The 19877-nt window shown below is 40.3% G+C and overlaps 1 protein-coding gene and 1 long non-coding RNA gene across 4 annotated transcripts in view; one reads left to right on the top strand and one right to left on the bottom strand.

Annotated features, from left to right (window-relative positions):
- LOC102162695 overlaps window positions 1-14371 on the bottom strand; it is a 706046-nt gene extending 691675 nt beyond the window's left edge. For all 3 annotated transcript variants that reach the window (XR_002338915.1, XR_002338918.1, XR_002338916.1), the window contains exon 1: window positions 14083-14371. This is a non-coding gene — a long non-coding RNA (uncharacterized LOC102162695). The remainder of the gene's footprint in view (window positions 1-14082) is intronic.
- FBXO33 (F-box protein 33) overlaps window positions 14315-19877 on the top strand; it is a 38668-nt gene continuing 33105 nt past the window's right edge. Inside the window, exon 1 of the mRNA XM_001926592.7 lies at window positions 14315-15179. Coding sequence (XP_001926627.2) covers window positions 14572-15179 — 608 coding nt within the window. The 5' untranslated portion in view covers window positions 14315-14571. The remainder of the gene's footprint in view (window positions 15180-19877) is intronic.

The following is a 19877-nucleotide window of genomic DNA, read 5'->3' as shown; positions in this document are numbered from 1 at the left end:
TAAGCAGTTCAGCTCATATTTTCTGCTATAAGCTAAATGTTAATTCTCTAAGAGCAATGTTTATATCAATATTCTTTTTTTTTGGTCTTTTTCTAGGGCCACATCTGCAGCATATGGAGGTTCCCAGGCTAGGGGTCTAATCAGAGCTGAAGCCACCAGCCTACGCCAGGGCCACAGCAACGCCAGATCCAAGCCACGTCTGCAACCTACACCACAGCTCATGGCAACACCGGATCCTTAACCCACTGAGCAAGGCCAGGGATTGAACCTGCAATCTCATGGTTCCTAGCCGGATTTGTAAACCACTGAGCCACAATGGGAACTCTTTATTTTTATTTTTTATTAAAGTATAGTTGATTTACAATGTTGTGCCAATTTCTGCTGTACAGTAAAGTGACCTAGTCATACATATATACACATTCCTTTTCTTACATTATCTTTCATTATGGTCTGTCTCAAGAAGGTGGATATAGTTCCCTGTGCGCCACAACAGGAACTCCATAAATAAAAATTTTAAAAGAACCAAACTAAATTACAAAACTAGGAAAATATAGTATGAAAAAAGTCAGTGTTGAAATTAGGGAATAAAGTCAGGAGTTCTCGTCATGGCTCAGTGGTAATGAACCTGACTAGTATCCATGATGATGTGGGTTCAATCCTTGGCCTTGCTTAGCGGGTTAAAGGATCCAGCCTTGATAGAAATGCTATAGAATTGGGTTGTGATGATCACTGTATAACTATAAATGTAATAAATATCATTAAAAAAAAAAAAGGATCCAGCCTTGCCATGAACTGTGGGGTAGGTCACAGAGGCAGCTCCAATCCCACTTTGCTGTGGCTATGGTATAGGCTGGCAGCTACAGCTCTGATTCGACCCCTAGCCTGGGAACTTCCATAATGCCATGGGTGTGGCCCTTAAAAGACTAAAAATAAAATAAATTAATAAAGCCAAACACATAATTGCAAACTGAAGGAAATCTTGATATTCCTGTCAAAGGAACTGTGTGGTAAAGGACAGAAAGGTCCCTCTGTATCCCAATCTTGAAGAGCAAGAGCTGAAAACAAAGTCAAGGCAGAACAGTAGGAAAGAAAAAAAAAAAAAAAAAAAAAAAAAACAGATGATTTCAAGTAAGGTTTTTTAACAATTTTGCAAAACCCAGAAGCTACAGACAACTATGTGTAGGCAGCTATGAGCAAGGTCAGAACACATAGGGAAAAAGACATACAAAGTATGGAGAGTAGGTTTTTTAACTGATATTTTTAATTGATATTTTAACCATTATGTTTACTGTGTTCATTCAAAACTAGAGCTGGCAAAAAACTTCCATGACAGGAAGATTACCAACTGAATGGGATACTGTACTCCTCCAGTGAAGTAGCATTTTCAATGCATTTTTATGGTAGTCAGACCAGAATCAAGTAAGATGTTAAAGCTTGTCCACAATGCAGCAATTTCTACCAAAAGAATAAGTACAAATTCCTCTACTAAAGCCTTGGGTTCCAAACCTGCCACCTTAGGATTCTGAGTCATTAAAACTATAAAATAAACTAGTCTCATACACTTCCTTCCATGGGCAGAATTGTTTCCCCCAACCTTATATATACTGAAATCCTAATGCCCGGTACCTCAGAATGTAACTATATAGATTTGAAGACAGGAGACATTATATAGGTAATTATAGTTAAATGTGGTCATTAAGATTGTCACAATCCAATATTACTGATGTCCCTGTGAGAAAAGGAGATCAGACCACAGACATACACATAAAAAGACTAAAGGACAGAGAGAGAAGAAGGACATCTACACTTATCTCAGACTTCCAGCCTCTAGTACCATGAGAAAATAAACTTATGCTGTTTAGGCTTAAAAACTAATAAAAAATTAAATACTTTTTACCGATTATTAACTATTCTTCATTATTATATGTTACTTATTTAGCTTCATATTAAAGCTATAATAAATTTTGCAACATTTCAATAAACCATTTAATTTTTTAAATACTAAGTTAAAAAAGTATTTCAAACAGGCAAAATTTTAAATGTATTCACTACTACTAGTCCCACAGAAAATCAGCAACAGAAATATGGGAATAAAAAAGGCCTACATCATACAACAACTCAAGCAGTAACCAAATAAATAGGAAAAGCTCTGGTAACCTAGTCAGCTCTCTGTGGAATTAATTTTTTATTCTGCTAGGACTCTTCTCTCCCTTGTCACCACTGATCATGTTAACACACCTCTCCTCCATTTGTAACCCAAAACCCTGCTACCCCTACTGGAAACGACACAGTGCTTTACAACCATCCAAATCTTACTCACCCTACAAGAAGAGATATCATCTCCTTTGTGAAATCCTCTTCTTCTTGTCAAAATATACTAATCACTTCATTGCAAAATATTCATGCATATGAACAATCTGTGATGAGATGCAGTTTTAAAAATTTTCCTAATCCTTTGTAGACAGACCCCCCCCCTTTTTTTTGCTTTTTAAGGCCACATCCACAGCATATGGAAGCTCCAGGCTAGGGGTCGAAATGGAGCTACAGCTGCTGGTCTACAAGACAGCCATAGCAATGCCGGATCCCCGACCCACTGATCAAGGCCAGGGATCAAACCCACATCCTTGTGGACACTAGTCAGATTCATTTCCGCCATGTCACAATGGGAACTTCCTGGACAGATCCTTTCATAAGATGAAATTTATTTATTTATTTATTTATTTATTTATTTATTTATTTTGTCTTTTTGCCATTTCTTGGGCCGCTCCCTCGGCATATGGAGGTTCCCAGGCTAGGGGTTCAATCAGAGCTGTAGCCGCCGACCTACACCACAGCCACTGCAACTCGGGATCCAAACCGCGTCTGCGACCTACACCACTGCTCACGGCAACGCCGGATCATTAACCCACTGAGCAAGGTCAGGGATCGAACCCGCAACCTCATGATTCCTAGTTGGATTCGTTAACCACTGCGCCACGACAGGAACTCCTATAAGATGAAATTTAAATGAATTACCAGAATTTTTTAAACATGAAAAATAGAAACAACATTTTTTATTATAAATTTGACAGACATATAATTTCTGTCAAGATTCTATATAAGTTTCTAAAGCTTATTCTCAATTTTGGTATTTATATTCCAGCATAATAGTAACAGTTCATGAACCAGTACCTATCTGCAGAGTGCGCTCTGAATAGCACTGGTCTAAACAACTCAGAGCTTCAACCAATGAATACTGATTATGTACTCAGCATGAACTCTTCACTATGCTAGACACTGTAGTATATTCAAAGAGGTATAAAGCATATGATTTTCCTTTAAGGAATCTATATTTTGGGGGAAAGAACACTGAAAGTGTGACAACGATATATAACATGGATAAATAAGATTCATTGGTAATCAGAGGGAAAAGATCACTGAAGTCTGGAGTAGAGAGTACAGGCTCTTGAAAAAAAAGTGAAATTTGGTATTTAAGTAGAACTCAGATATGAAAGGGGTAGTAACTCCTCAAACTAGAGACTACAAGTACAAAGGCACAGAGGTCAGAGACGACATCGCATGCTGATGACACAATAAACTGTATAGAACTTACCTGAGGGACAGATACTGATAGGGAAGGAATTAAAAGCCAGGTAGGGTTTACAGAGGGAAAGATGAACAAGGAAAAGGCACCAAAAACTCCTAAGGTTACCACAGACAAAAGTTTTATCAAATGTTTTGCTACTATATAACATGTCTACCTTCCTCTTCTAGCCTCCTCTTGCTAACTACCACCCCAGTCCCAAAACCAATGACATGTGTTTTAAGTTTTTGTTATAGCACCACCCCATTTCTTGGTATCCATATTAAATTAACTTTTTCCTGCAAAACAAGCAAACACAAAATCTCAGTAACATAAAAAAATAAGCATATATTTCTCACTTATAAATAAATTCTTTACATCAATTAGGGCAGTTCTGCTTTAGGCAGAACTATCTGGGGTTCCGATGGTGGCCAAAAGATGCTTAGGACATGTTTTATTACGAAAAGATTGGAGTGGCTAGTGGAAATATTTAATGCCTCTAAAGGCCTAGGCTCAAAGCTGGTGCACTGTCACTTCCGCCCAAGTTCTTTCGGCCAAAGGAAGTTGCAAGACCAAGAAGTGAATATCTGCTAAAACAGTTACCTAATCTGTCATAATCTTCTCTCTTATACACAAAAGAAGGTGACTGTTATGAAGAAAAGCTGATTAACATAAGAATCAAAACTTAAAAAAAGATTAAATTTTGCCAACTGCTATAACATGGATAGACTTAAGAGTATCATGCCAAGTGAATAGGTCAGACACAGAAAGACAAATCCTGTATAATTTCAGTCATATGTGGAATATTTTCTATAAATAAATAAATAAATACACACATAGATACAGAGAACAGATTGGTGGTTACCAGAGGAGAAGGGGTGTGGAGGGAAGACAAAATGGATAAAGAGGATCACCTGTATGGTGATGGATGGAAACTAGACTTTTAGAGGTGAGCACTCTGTTTGGAATAAAGTCATCAAAGTATAATGCTGTATATATGAAATTTATATGTTATAAACCAGTGTTACCTCAATAATATAAACTGTGTGTGTGTATAAAGAGAAAAACTTAAAGTACAATTAACTATCAAACATTGGTAGAAAGATGGCAGAGGGAGAAGGGAAAGGGGAGTAACTGAACTAAATCTTCATTTTTTTATAAAAGAGAGTAAACAGATGATAGTTAACCAATCAAGGAATGTAGGTAAGAGCATATAATTTAAAGTTACCTAAAGAAAAATACAGCAAAATAGTTCAAATACTTGTTTCTGGAGGTAGACCTAACAATGGGAGGTAAGGAATGAGAAACTGTTGCTTTTCATCAAAAGCACTTTTGTACATTTGTTGTTGTTGTCATATTCATGTATTACTCTAATTTTTTTAAAAAGTAATAAATTTCTACTAGAAACTTCTTGCTTAAGGCTAGATTTCAGAGATGAGAGAATGTTCCTATATATAAACTGAATACCATGGAAAAAACCCTGTATCCTTCAAGTGACTAGAAATTTGTTATATTTTCCTTGTGGTGCAGAGGTATGAGTTCCCCCTTTATAAATATAAGTGAAGTAGTTCACATTCCTAGAGAATGCAGTTAAGAACTTATAAATTTTAATATTTAGAAATTTACTTAATATCATTTTGGCTTTTAAAAAATTCTTTTCTTTTTTTATTTTTTTTAGGGCTGCACCTGAGGCACATGGAAGTTCCCAGGCTAGAAGTCGAATTGGAGCTGCAGCTGCCAGCCTGTGCCACAGCCACAGCCACGGCATAGCAGGTGAAACTTTTTCCCCTAAACCAAAGCAACACTCCAATTAATGTTTACTGTACGTAAATATTCACTTCATTTCACCTTTTCAGCACTTAACAGGCTTAAGAGATTTTTCCAAAGGATTAAATATTAAAATCTACAATGAGGATATTACAGTAATTGACCATGAAGGAAATATCTCTTCATGACAGAGTCTCATGGCTATTCAACCAGTATAACCTGGAAGTCTGATGGTTATTCCAGGAATGAGGGAAGCCAGAGACTATCTGCACACTACTCAACAACTATTTAAGAGGTCAGTTATCAGCTTAGGCCATTTTTGTTCAATACAAAGTTCTAGGCATCTCTGGATAAAAGGTCACTAAGACATTGTATCTACTGTACTAATAGGTTTCCTAGTGGTTGTGGTCCATACCTTGGTTTAGACAAAGCTCCTTTCTCTCTTCACCCAAATCCCCACATCCATCAGTCCAAAGCATTCAGTACATTACTCTATCCTCCTAAACTCAGCAAACTGAACTAGGGCAGGACACTTTACCTTAAAGCAGCCAATCGATAGGAATGCCATCAGCTTTTTTTGTAGCCTATCTTCCAAAAATAGTCCAATCAGATTCTCACAAGAATTCTAACTAGAGACAAAGAACAAATCTCTAAATGAAAGTGGATACTTGAGCTAGAAGAGTATATAGCCTAGTAAGGGCCAGCAGTTGGGCCCCTTGCAAGATGAAAAGGCAAAGGAAGCCTGCTGAGAAAGAGAGATTACGAAACAATTAGTTCCTGTTTACAGGTCCCCATTTAGTCCGCATGAGGCTCAGGTAAGCTCTAACGCATGTGTGTGTATGGATGTCCTCAAAACTCCCTGAAGTATGTATAAAAAAAAGGGGGGGGGAACCTCCTTACTTAAGCTAGTTAAGCAACTAAAGAAACCCAATTAAAATGACTGCTTAGAGACAGGACCCTTGGAGTAAAAGTCCTACGAGCCCCACTGTACAATACTGCCTATAAGTAATATAAGCTGGACAACTCCAACCAAGATAATTAAAATCATCCAATTACTGATTTTGACTGGAAGTCAAGGAAACCGATTGTTTGAATCAACTGCATTAAAGACAGCAGTATTTGGTTTTTAATACATTTTTATTAACATCTTAGGTAACAAAAGGTGCCTCTAAAAACACCCATCCTCTTGAATAAAAGGCAAGAAACAGTAATGCTATAAAATAGTCATTAAGTTAAACCTCTTCTTCTTTTTCTTTTTTTTCTTTTCAGGGCCACACCTGCACCATATGAAAGTTCCCAGGCTAGGGGTTGAATAGGAGCAGCAGCTTTAGCCTACGCCACAGCCACAGCAACCCAGGATCCGAGCCAGGTCTGCAACCTACATCACAGCTCACAGCAATGCCAGATCCTTAACCCACTGAATGAGGCCAGGGATCGAACTCATGTCCTTATGGATATTAGTTACCACTGAACTACAACGGGAAATCCCCTTTCTTTTTTAAACTGTGAAAGGAATGAATGGAAAAAACATAGCTTTAAGACTTCAGGCTATGGCCAGTGGGTTGGGTATCTGGCATTGTCTCTGAGCGGGTTCCATCCCCAGCCCAGCCAGTGGGTCAAGGATCTGTCATTGCCACAGCTGTGGTGTAGGCAGCAGCTGCATCTCGGACTCAACCCTTGGTCTGGAAACTTCCATACACCACAGGTACAGCACCGCCCCCCCCCAAAAAAAAAGTAAGAAAAAAAGTAGCTCTAGGAGTGGATTTAAAATACAGGAATTAGCTAGCAGGCCTAGTTCTTGGAAAACAAAGTTGCCCCAGCTCACATGTATAAGAACTCTTAGGTTAAGAAGTTGTAACCTGGTGTCCTACAGATTAAATCTGGTTTGTTTGGCCCACAGGATATTTTTAATGTGAAGGTAGACAATTAGGACATTTCATCTTTAAAAAAAAAAAATTAGTACTTTAGTTTCTTTAAGTACTGGGAAATCTGGAAACACAGAGCTGGTTTCCCACTGGGAAAAACATCTTCTGGTAAGTCCAGTACTCGCCACTAACCGTCATCTTGCTCAGGACCCAGTTCTTCTCTTATTGCTCCTATCTCCTTTAGGATATGAGCTATCAATCCCTGCTTTATTGATATAGATCCTTCAGTTCACAAACTTGGCCAACCAACTTGTGGGGCCCTTGGTAAAGATCAGTTCTGACATCAACAATACACAACTAGGTGGAAAAAACGACATGGTCCTTTGTCCTATGTTTAGCTCACCAGCGCAGACTTATCCTACCCTAAAGACAAGTTCCCTTCAAACCTTCATTTCTTTTTCCTGTATTATGACTTCACTAGGAACCATTTCAATTGGTCAGACAAAGGTGGAGAGAATCAAGTTTCCAGTTCTGTTCTCCCAGGAGGCTCCTGTACCTCTAAGTAAACTTATATAAGCAACTAATAGATAATTGGAAGGAATCTAAGTCATCTCTACCTGCCAACAGCATCTGAAACCTAGACTCTGCTCAGGAAAAAGAAAATTCTTTCAAAGAATGTTTGAATTTAGGCAATGTGAATGTTCATTGGTAGCCTTGAACATTTTTTCATGATGTAGCTAAAATAAAATCTGTATTACAGGTTTTTTCTGTTATAAAATTCCAAGCGATTCGGCATAATAAAGTTATGTTTTATAATTACTGTTTGGCAACTTGCCAAACAGTGACAGTGAGAAACTTATAGCAGAAATATATTTAATATCCTAATAACCAAACTGGAAAAAGCATTAAATTTAGCATATTAGAAAAGGAAGAACGTAAGAATATTGAATGTTTAACTTCTCTCCAGAAAATAAATTAACAAGAATTAAAATACCACTACGAAAGAATCAATCATAATAAACATAAGAAAAACGGAACAAACACTTGACCATCAACAGACATCCATATCAATCCACCAGGATACACATCCATCTTGACATTGTACTCTTACCCATCATTCGTTGTCTGGGTTTCAAATCCAAATAAGCATGGGTAGTTGCTATAGTGACAATATGCCACTTTTGGAACCAGAAGCTTAGTACTACTGAGTACTTACGGGCTTCATAGCGTCAATACTTCCTCCCACACTTTGAATCATAGCTCAGACACTGCAACTTCACAAAATGTGCTTTCATTCTTGTCCTTTAAAGAAGTCAATTTTGTTACTTTATCAAAAAAAAGTTTACCAAAAATAATTTAGTCTATCTAGGATAATAAATGTCAAGAGCAATAGCATAATTCATTTAACATGCTAAGAATATACATACTCAATAAATACTTATGGATTCACATCAAAGACGTTGGCTTAATAAACAAATTGTATGTCATCAATGAAATTTACTGTTTTTTTTGTTTGTTTTTTTGTCTTTTCTAGGGCCAGACCCGTGGCATATGGAGGTTCCCAGGCCAGGGGTCTAATCGGAGCTATAGCCACCGGCCTATACCACAGCCACAGCAATGCCGGGATCCGAGCCACGTCTTCGACCTACACCACAGCTCACAGCAATGCCAGATCCTTAACCCACTGAGCAAGGCCAGGAATCGAACCTGAAATCTCATGGCTCCTAGTTGGATTCGTTAACCACTGAGCCAGGACAGGAACTCCAAATTTACTGTTTTTTAACTGTACCTGAGCAAAGTCATACCTTATTTCATATCTTAGCTCACTGTCATTAATAAGACTATTCCTATCATCCTTCATTTAATATGAAAATTAAATTTTAAAAATCTAGAAACACCACTAAGAAGCTGAATTTTATTTTATAGCATATTAATATAGAGCTGTTTCTCAAATTATAATGCGGTTATGTCCCCCCAAAAAATCCATCATAACCTGAAAATATCGTAACTCAAAAATGCATTTAGCAGGGAGTTCCCATTGTGGTTCAGTGGGTTAAGAATCTGACTAGTAGAGTTCCCGTCATGGCTCAGTGGAAAGGAATCTGACTAGGAACCATGAGGCTGAGGGTTTTATCTCTGGCCTCACTCAGTGGTTTAAGGATCCAGTGTTGCCGTGAACTGTAGTGTAGGTCGCAGACATGGCTCAGATCTAGTGTTGCTGTGGCTATGGTGTAGGCCAGCAGCTATAGCTCCAATTCCTCCCCTAGCCTGGGAACTTCCATATGCCACGGGTATGGCCCTAAAACAAAACAAAACAAACAAACAAACAAAAAAGAATCTGACTAGTATCCATGAGGATGTGGGTTTGACATCTGGTCTTGCTCAGTGAGTTAAGGATCCAGTGTTGCTATGAGCTGTGGTGCAGGTCAAAGACACAGCTGGGATCTGGTGTTGCTATGGCTGTAGTGTAGGCCAGCAGCTGCAGCTCTGATTCAAACCCTGGCATGGAAACTTCCATGTGCCACACCAAACATCATAGCTTACCTACACATGGTCAGAACACTTAGCCTACAGTTGGCTAATCATCTAACACAAAGCCTATTTTACAATAAAGCACTGAATATCTCATGCAATTTATTGTATATTATACTAAAAGTGAAAAACAGAATGGTTTGAAGTGTACTGACTATTTACCCTCAGGAAATGTGGAGTCGGAGTTCCCGTCGTGGCTCAGTGGTTAACGAATCCGACTAGGAACCATGAGGTTGAGGGTTCGATCCCTGACCTTGCTCAGTGGGTTAAGGATCTGACGTTGCCGTGAGCTGTGGTGTAGGTTGCAGAAGCAGCTCGGATCCAGTGTTGCTGTGGCTCTGGTGTAGGCCGGTGGCTGCAGCTCCAATTGGACCCCTAGCCTGGGAACCTCCATATGCCGCTGGAGGTGCTCCAGAAAAAGACAAAAAAAAAAAAAAAAAAAAAAAAAAGAAATGTGGAGTCAACTAGAAGCTGTGGCTCACTGCCATTACCCAGCATCATGAGAGAGTATAATATAACATATTACTAGCATGGGAAAAGATCGAAATTCAAAACCCTAAGTATGGTTTCTATTGAATGAATATCGCTTTCTCACCATTGTAAAGTTGAAAAATCATAAGTACAATGAACCACTATAAGTTGGAAATCATTTGTATTTTTATTTCCTTTAGGAAGTATTTGTAATAATTAAAGATTAAATTATTATTGGAGAAAGTAGTTTGTTGCTAGTAAAACACTAAGAAAAAGGAAAAATATTGTTCTCAAATCAACCAGAGAATGTCTTGAGAACATCAAAGAGTCAAAGACTGGAAACCCCCATATATTGCTGGTGGGACTGGAAAATGATACAGCCACTTTGGAAAACAGTTTGGGCCTTTCTCCAAAAGTTATTCATGGAATGACTATATAATGTATCATCTTCACTCCTAGGTATCTATGGAAGAGACATGAAAACATATGTCCACAAAAGACTTGCTCATGAGTATTTACAGAAATGGTGTTCATAATAGGCAAAAACTAAAAACCCGTATGTTAATCAACGGGTAAATGGGTAATTAATAAATAAATATATACATAAATATTATTCAGCAGTAAAAAGGAATGGATTAATGACATTTGTCACATCATGAATGAAACTTAACAAACACCATCCTAAGTGGAAGAAGCTAGACACAAGAGATCATATATGTTGTATGATTCCATTTATAGCAAATGTTCAGAAACAGCAGATTTATAGAGACAAAAAGTGCATTAGTGGCTGCCTGGAGGTGGGAGTGGGGACTAGCCGTAATGGGCATGTGGAATCTCATTAAAGGGATGAAAATGTTCTAAAACTTATTTACAGGGAGTTCCCGTCGTGGCTCGGTGGTTAACAAATCCCACTAGGAACCATGAGGTTGTGGGTTCGATCCCTGGCCTTGCTCAGTGGGTTAATGATCCGGCGTTGCCGTGAGCTGTGGTGTAGGTTGCAGAGGCAGCTCGGATCCCACATTGCTGTGGCCCTGGCGTAGGCCAGTGGCTACAGCTCCGATTCGACCCCTAGCCTGGGAACCTCCGTATGCCACGGGAGTGGCCCAAGAAATGGCAAAAAGACAAAAAGATAAAAATAAAAAAAATAAAACTTATTTACAGTGATGGTTGTAAAATTTGATAAAACTACTAAACTGTTGATGTGTATACTTGAAACGAATTACATATGAAAAATGTATCTCCATAAAACAGATTTTTAAAAAGTCAGAGAACATCAGCTGCAGGGAACCTTGCAAAAACTCTCTACTTGACAGACGAAGATAAGTGAGGCCCCAAAGGGTTAAGCAACGTGTTTAAATGTCACCCAGCTATATTACTACAAAAGCAAAAAAGAAAAAAAGATCAAAATCCAGCTTACCCTCCCACTCAGTACAGTATTACCTCTACTAAAAATGCTCAAGGAATTTTTTAAAATTGTAATATTAATCACATACACTTCTTTGTGAGGTGTTCTAGAAGTATCAAAATTTAAGGATCAAAAAGGAAAATTAAAACATTTTAAAAATCCATGAGAATTTGATATTCAGAAAAAATAAAAACTAGAAAAACTCATTCATCACTCTTTGAGGCCAAAGAACTTACTTTCAAAATGGGTAATAAAAGAAAAAGAACTAGGCATTTTTTCCTGTCTTTTCAATAGGAGAATAGGAGCTGTATTTCAGGGTAACTAAATGTTGCCAGTTTGTTAAAGAAAGCTTCTCCTATCCAGAAGAATGAAAATTAATAAATATAAATGGAACAAAAGACTTAGAAATTATTATTTTGCAACTCATAATAAAATTATGATTCAGGCAAGAATTATCAATTATTGTTAAGGCTATTAAGTGAATCATTGATGGAGGAGTTGGACATTTGTAGAAAATAACATCTCACAGATTACTTAGAGAAAAACAAAACACAAAACTTTATAAGGAGGGAGATCAAGATGTCACCAACCTAATCAAGCCTTTAACATTAATATGTAGGTTTATTAGAAATTCAGGGACTAGAGTAGTAAGCTAAACACCAAGAGAAAGTAGCCAAACAATTACAGATGGGAGATATTCTACAGCACAATAAGCCTCCTGTAATTAACTAATCAGAGAGACCCCAAAAATGAGTGCTGGGAAGAGGGTGACTATTCTAGATTAAAAGAAGCTTTAAATACAAACTAAAACAAGTGTGGCCCTTACTTGGATCCTGATTTGGATATTAGTTGGGATCCTTACTGCTGAGCCTCGAAGGGGAACTTCCTTTTTTTTGGGGGGGGGGTTGTCTTTTTAGAGCAGCATCCATGGCATATATAAGTTCCAGCCTAGGGGTCAAATCGGAGCTGTAGCTGCCGGCCTATGCAACCGGATCTTGGTTTGGATAAAACATCTATAACAAACATTTGGAAAATAACTAGATAAACTTGAAGATGGGTTATTAGACAACAGAAGTTTTTCAAGTGTGATAGTTTTGTTATGTAATAATACGCTTTTAAAGAGATGCACACTTAATTACTATTAAGTGGGAAATCTAGATGTCCATGGGTCACTCAAAATATTTCAATGATGGAGATCCCATGGAGGTGCAGCAGAAACGAATCCCACTAGGAACCATGAGGTTGCCGGTTCCATCCCTGGCCTCGCTCAGTGGGTTAAGGATCCAGGGCTGCCGTGAGCTGTGGTGTAGGCCGGCAGCTACAGCTCCAACTGGACCCCTAGCCTGGGAACCTCCATATGCCGCGGGTGCGGGCCTAAAAAGACAAGCCCCCCCCCCAAAAAATGAATGCTTTTAAAAAATAAAAAATTTAAATCCAAGCCTCAACTTCCTAATTCACTGCTGTTTCCATTAATGCTCATTAATCCATTCATAAGATATAATAATAACTGCATAGAAAAATCTCTTACAGACAAGAGGTTCAGAGAAGTGACCTACCATGAATGATAGCTTCCCCCCCCCCACAGGTACCGAAATGAAGATAACTGAGGTACCAACACAATATTATTGGTAACGGGCCTGTGCTAGGCATCAAAAGGCATGGAAGCATTATGAATGGAGAGTTTTGCCCTCAGAGGGCTAAAAATATCCAGGAGAACAGCTTCTGAGAGTTAGCCACAAATAAACACGGCTGTTCCAAGACCCTAGTTAAGGCTTTGAAGCGGCAGCCTCATTAAAGCGATCCTCAATTATTACATAAAATCGCTTATTTCTTTCTGACTTCACTGCTCCTTACAGTCAGTTAACTAACTACTTCCCGAGTTGTGATAAAGTTAGGACACTCTTTCGAAAAATCCCTCCCTCAAAAACCGGGCGCCGAGCTAAAGAAAACCTTTACCATAACAACAAACTTCTTTACAATTAGAGCCCCCAAACCTGGAACTCAGTCTCCCTCAATCTCTGGATAAGAGACTAATTATCAACCAACAGATCTAACCCATTTGCCCTTTTTTTTTCTCTTCTCCCTCAAAATCCAAAGGGTGGCGCTGTCCTCACTCCTTCCCCTCGCACCCAGGTGTGCGCTACTGTCCACTCCGAGGTCTGACCACGAGGGAAGGTCCGCTTGCGGCCTGTGTCCAGCCTCCCCTCCCCGCGCTTCTCCTCTCCTCACCCAGCCCCTCGGGTTAGCCCGCGAGGGCGCCGGTCCTGCTGCCTTAGCGGCTTTTTCTCAGAAACTCCCAACAATTCTCTGCGGGGGAGGGGGGAGGGGAGGTTAGGCTGAAAAAGACCCAAGCCGGCACTTTGGCTCTGAGTCCTCAGCCCAGCAACAGGAAAACGTATAATGAGAAGCGTCACCGCCCGCTTACGCTAACGCGAGTTCCGCCACTTACACTGCCTGAGCGCCCCAGTTAACCGACTTACAAACAAGACGGGACTCGGCGGTCTCTGTGAGACGGGAGGGGGCGCCCAACACCGGCACCACCAGCGCTTCCCCACCCCCGTCCCGACAGCCTGCGTGCGTCAGGAGTCACGTGCCGCGTCTCCCTTTCCTACCGGCAACCGGGCGCTCCCTTCTTCCGGAAGTAGCTCCGGATCACGCCGGGCTCCTCCCACCACTGGTGACGTCAAACTCAGGTCCTACCACTGCTCTGCCTCCGCCTCCAGGCGCGGGGAGGGCTGCCGTTTCCTTACAATTAGTCCTGCCGCTTCCGGGCCCCTAACCAGTAAAAGCAAGGATTTTGAAGTTCCTGAGTGTGTAGGCCTCGGACGCGCGTGAGTAAAGTTTGAGAGGCCACAGGCTGGCTGTCTGGAGGCCAACCCCGCAGAGGCCTTTCCCCCTCTCCGCAACTTGTGCTGTACTTGGTTCCGCCGAGACCTACGACGGTTCCGCCCCCTTCTTCCTTGTCATTGATGTTGTTGTTCTTGTCAGTGCCGCAGCCCCGACCACCGGGAGCCGGAACCCGAGCAGGGGCCGCCCGGGTGGCGCGGTGGCGGCGGCGGCGGCTGCGGCTGCAGCAGCTGCGACGGCTGCGGGGGCTGCTCCGGGGATTGCGGAGGCGGCCGGGGACCGGCAGCCGGCGGCGGGGCCGGATGGCTCTGTGCGGGCAGGCGGCAGGCGCTGCGTCGCTGCCCAGCGAGCTGATCGTGCACATCTTCTCCTTCCTGTCCGCCTCCGACCGGCTACGGGCCTCGGCCTCCTGCTCGCACTGGCGCGAGTGCCTCTTCTATCCTGCTCTCTGGCCCCAGCTCCGCATCTGCCTCCGCGTCTCGCCTGCGGAGCAGCCACGGCTCGAATTCCTCATGCGCAAGTGCGGCTGGTTCGTGCGAGAGCTGCGCGTTGAGTTCGCCGCGGAGAATTACCTGAGCGGCGGCGGCGGCCCGGGCGATGGAGGCAGCGCCGACACCGGGACTGGCGGGGAAGAAGTCGAAGCCCTGCAGCTCTCATCCCGTTGGCTAGAAGTGTTGCGCACCTACTTAGAGCTGGTGCTGTGCGTGCTGGTCAGCATCCGGAACAACAGGTAGGCTCGTCGTGGACCCTGCATTCATCCTCTTCTCCCGCTTCCTCCTCTCCCGGGGAGCAGGATGGCCTTCTTCCTCTCACCTCAAAATAGATTCTGTGCGGATACTCCCGGCCCGCTTCAGCGTTGCTTTTTTCAGTGATTAGGGGTTTCAGTTTTAATCCAGCGATTTCCTTGAGGCGGGAGGGCATAACGGGATTATCGTAATACTTTATAAACAGTGATGGATTTGGTGTTTATCAGACAGCATTCCTGGCACCTTCCAAGCCCTGTCTCATTCGTACTTTCGTTGGCAATGGGATGGAGTTCATTTTACAGATGAGAGCTGAAGCTTGGAGGGTGAGGCCTGTGAGTGAGTCTTGGGAGAAACAAAATCCTACCTGATTTTTTCAGTTCTGAATCTATCCATTCAAAATAGTTCGTGGTGGGGAAGGACTAGCTATGCTACTGGTTTCTCATAGTTACTAGACTGTACCCCCCCAAAAAATCTTTGACAGCCATTTTCTTACTGGGAATAGTTTTGATTAACTAGGCCAGGCATGAAGAGTAGGAGTGTTTGTTAAAAGGATTGGGGAACAGCCTGATAATGAAGATTGGGAAGTCCCTCCCCTTTGCACCTCCAGACTCAACTTATCCCTAGTTATTCACCTAAAAGTAGCACAGTATATATAGCTTGGTGTTTGCATGAGTTGGGGGAACTGGCCTGTGTCTATAAAGAGTAAGCCCTTAGCGGCCTAGTTTTTCATTAGAATTCTACTGTAATTCTGAGACTAACTTGATATGTTCTGACCCATTGTCCTAATCAATATTTTCCATTATTTGTCTATCACCGTCTCCAAAATACTGTTAATTTAGATGTTCTGTATCTGGGTATTCTAACTTTATAATTAAAGTATGAGTTAGAAGAAAATTCAAAAGTTCTAAGAAGGAGCAACTTACATAATAATAATTTAGTAGTTTGTGAGTACTTTCACATTCACTATCTTATTTGCTCCTTTCAATGACCCTGTGAGTTAGTCAGGATAGCTATTATTATCCCTATTTTATAGAAAAGAAACTGATGCATAACAGGGTCAATTTGTCAAATGATGTACACATTGTATACAGCATTGTTTTTCTCTAAGCAGTGGTCTTTCTTTCGCGGTAGTTACATTATGTTGAACAGGATGGAACTAAGGTCCGGGTTTAATGCTAAGTGAGATATATATATATACACATATTCTTAATTATGTTTCTGATTCAGAAGGGTAGGAGATAAGCATATGGCTCCAGACTGTATCTGGAGCATGGCTTCATCATTCCAGTGGGCTGTGTATTTTCCCAGCTTTTCACATCAAGCCATTATTTTCCTTACTTTCATTTTATGTGGCAAGAGAGGCTGTTTAAGGCTATAAATTGGTCTTGATCAGGTTGGAGACTCTTTGTCAGAGCTGAGTGATGGCTAGAGGCCCAAATGACCCAGAAGTTAGAGAGATTGATTCAGTGAGCAGTTACTGCTGAGGAGGGTGTCCAGGGAGGATGAATTCAGCAAGTATCAATTAGATTTTTTGAGATCAGATAGTTCCAAGCAATCATCTTAAAAATGTGTGCCTTTTGTCCAAGTAAGAACACGCCTTTCAAAGTGCATGTTCCTTTTAAGTGTTTTAATAACTGGTTGATTGGATGGATGAGGTTATGCAGGCAAAATAGTGGTATCTAACATCTTGGCTTTGTTGTTTAACTCTTCTCTCCTCCCCCTCCTCACCCCTACCACTTTTTTTCAGCTGTAATTGAGGTTTAATTTGCAAATAAAAGTGTGCCCATTTTTTTATTAGCATCCCGATCTACTTTTCTGTAAGGCTGCCATATAAATAATCTTTATATGCTTAGAAATAAGTTAATCTCAGCTTTATTTTTGAAAATGTCTTGAGAGTGTCTAGTAATGCTGGAAGTATTAATGTGGATGTTAAAAACATAAATGAAACTGGTTTTCTTTAAACAAATTTGAAAATGTTTTAAACCAAGTTGTTTAATAAGAGAAATCAACATTTAATATTGTTCTTTACATTTCTAAGCTAAATTTACAGTGGTTTGTTTTTTTTTTTTTGATTTTTGATTTTTACCATTTTATAAGTTGAAAGGGGGGATATGAAACCTACCAAGTCACAAGCTTTAGGCTTCGAGGCTTTGTGTTGAATTCCTTTAAATAATTCATACAGTTCAGAGCGTTATTATGTTGTGTTCCAGTTATTTTCATGTCTCTGAGGGAAAGAACTAAAACCATAACCTTGAATCATGGGACCTTTTCAAGGATACTGTTCGGAGAGGATAATTGACATTTTATTTTGCTTGATTCCTGGGTTTCATATGCACTTGTACTCTGAGAGTGGCTATAGCCACTTTATTTCAGGTGTTAGGAAGAACCAATGAGTATCAAAGAGATACAGAAATGCCTCTCAGAGGGTAAAATACAGTCCTCTAGCTTCTGATCTCCCTTCTCTACAGGTTTCTAGGATATTTACCTTCCTGACCAACAGTGAGAACAGAAATACAATAAGTACTCAATCAATTGTATTATAGGTTAAATTGGCTGAATTTCTTCTATAATGGTTCTAGAAGAAATTGTACTTAGAAGTTCAGAAACAACAAATTTATATATGCATTTTTAGGATTTAACCTAGTTGTCAAGTTGAGTGCTGCCTATTAAAATGCCATATATTAGACTCCTTAAGAAAAACGAGAGTTCATGGACAATTAGATTTACAATAAGAGCTAATAGACTCAGTCATTAAAAATAGTTAAACAGTAGACATAAGTAACATTGTCGTCATTTGGTTTATGCTTTCCTGGACTATATAAATATTTTGTTTTTTGAGGTAAAATGCTAAATTGAGAGCAGTACTTTTTTAAAAAGATGCAGGGCAGAGCTATTTTGTATCAGAGTGATTTTCTTGTTAAAATTCTGTGTATGTAGATTGACCAGTTTTATGACTGTGCCTACTTAAACACCCTCTAAGTAGTAGGAGGCATGTTAATAATTCTTAGATTTGATCTGCTGATTTGGCGCTGGTAGTGAAAGAATCTCACCTTTGTATTTTCTGAACATCGGTCTACCGAGAAGCAACAACCGATAAGGCAATTTGAAAAGACATCTTAAAATAGATTAAAAATTCTTTAGACATTTCATAGTACTGTCTAAGAAGGTAAGAAATGACCTGAAAATATTATCTCCAACCTTAGTGAGCCTTATTTTTCCCTATCAAAGGTAATAAATACATGTGACAATATCTCACTTTTGAGAGCTTTTATTTTTTGCTTTAAAAAGTTTACTTACATGGAGTTCCTGTTGTGGTGCAATGGAAACAAATACGATTAGTATCCATGAGGATATAGGTTTGATCGTGGGCCTCACTCAGTGGATCAGGAATCTAGCATTGCCTTGAACTGTAGTGTAGGTCACAGACATGGCTTGGATCCTGCGTTGCTGTGGCTGTGGCATAGACCAGCAGCTATAGCTCCAGTTTGACTCCTAGCCTGGGAATCTTCAAATGCCGCAGGTGCAACCCTGAAAAGAAGGAAAAAAAAAAAGCTCACTTACAGAATACATGTATTAAAATATATTGGGACTCCCAGAGTCTCCTGGTGGCCTAGCAGTTAAAGATCCAGCGTTGTCACTACTGTGGCCCCAGGTCACTACTGTGAGTCGGGTTCCATCCCTGGCCAGGGAACTTCCACATGCCGCAGGCATGGCCAAATAAATAAATAAAATATATTGGTACTCTGACCAGTCCACACTGCCGAAGAGATGGCTGCCTTACAAAAGAGATACCAGACCAGACTCCTGGTCTTAAAACTGACAAATTAAAATGGCTCCATAGGGATAGCTTCAAGGTCATTGAAAAGAAAGGAGACTAACCTGCTGAAGAAACTGCTCTCCTGGGATGGCTATTGAGAGGAAGGAATTAGGACTCTCTCTCGTCCATAGGTACATTCTTACAGTGACTGAGAATTGATAGAAAAAGGTTAGGAGATAAGAGTCAACAAAAGATTATTAAAGTAAAATATTTTTTCTGTATTAAAAAGAAGCTGTGAAGCAGCTTATTAGTGAAGGGATGAAATTATTTTCATTTTAGTGTTATTTCTGAGGCAGCCTTGAAAAAGTTCACTCAGCTTGATAAATTTGTATATGACCTAAGATGATAATCATACAAAATCTGGGGTTTTTTCTTCCAAATGTTGAGAGCATACTATGTGCCAACCTCCGTGTTCCCATGGATTCAACATTCCAGAGGGAGAAGACAGGCAGAAACAAGTAAACAAATGAAAGATTATTTCAGCTGTGAAAATAAAAGACTGTGTAATAGTGACTAGGTGGCAACATGAGATAGAGTGGTGAGGGAAAACATCTTCGGAAAAGGACATTTGAGTTGCAGCATGAATGACACGAGTCACCCATATGAAGATCTGAGCAAATAGCATTCCAAGCAGAAAAAAACAGTAAGCACCATGGCCTTAGGCCAGACAAATTTTTGGCCTGTTGGAGCAGTAAGGAAGAAAATATGGCAGGACCATGGGGATGAGGGTGAGAGTGGTGTCACAATGAGGTCTGAGATGTAGAGGGAGGAAGGAGTGGGATTGGTTATGTGGGCTTGTGGAATGAATTTTAGGCTATATTCTAAGAATAGAAGAAGTCACTGAAAAAAATCTTAAGGACAAGCA

This window comes from Sus scrofa, chromosome 1 (genome assembly GCF_000003025.6).
Source record: "Sus scrofa isolate TJ Tabasco breed Duroc chromosome 1, Sscrofa11.1, whole genome shotgun sequence".
Taxonomy (NCBI): domain Eukaryota; kingdom Metazoa; phylum Chordata; class Mammalia; order Artiodactyla; family Suidae; genus Sus; species Sus scrofa.
This window is presented reverse-complemented; position numbering and strand designations above follow the sequence as displayed.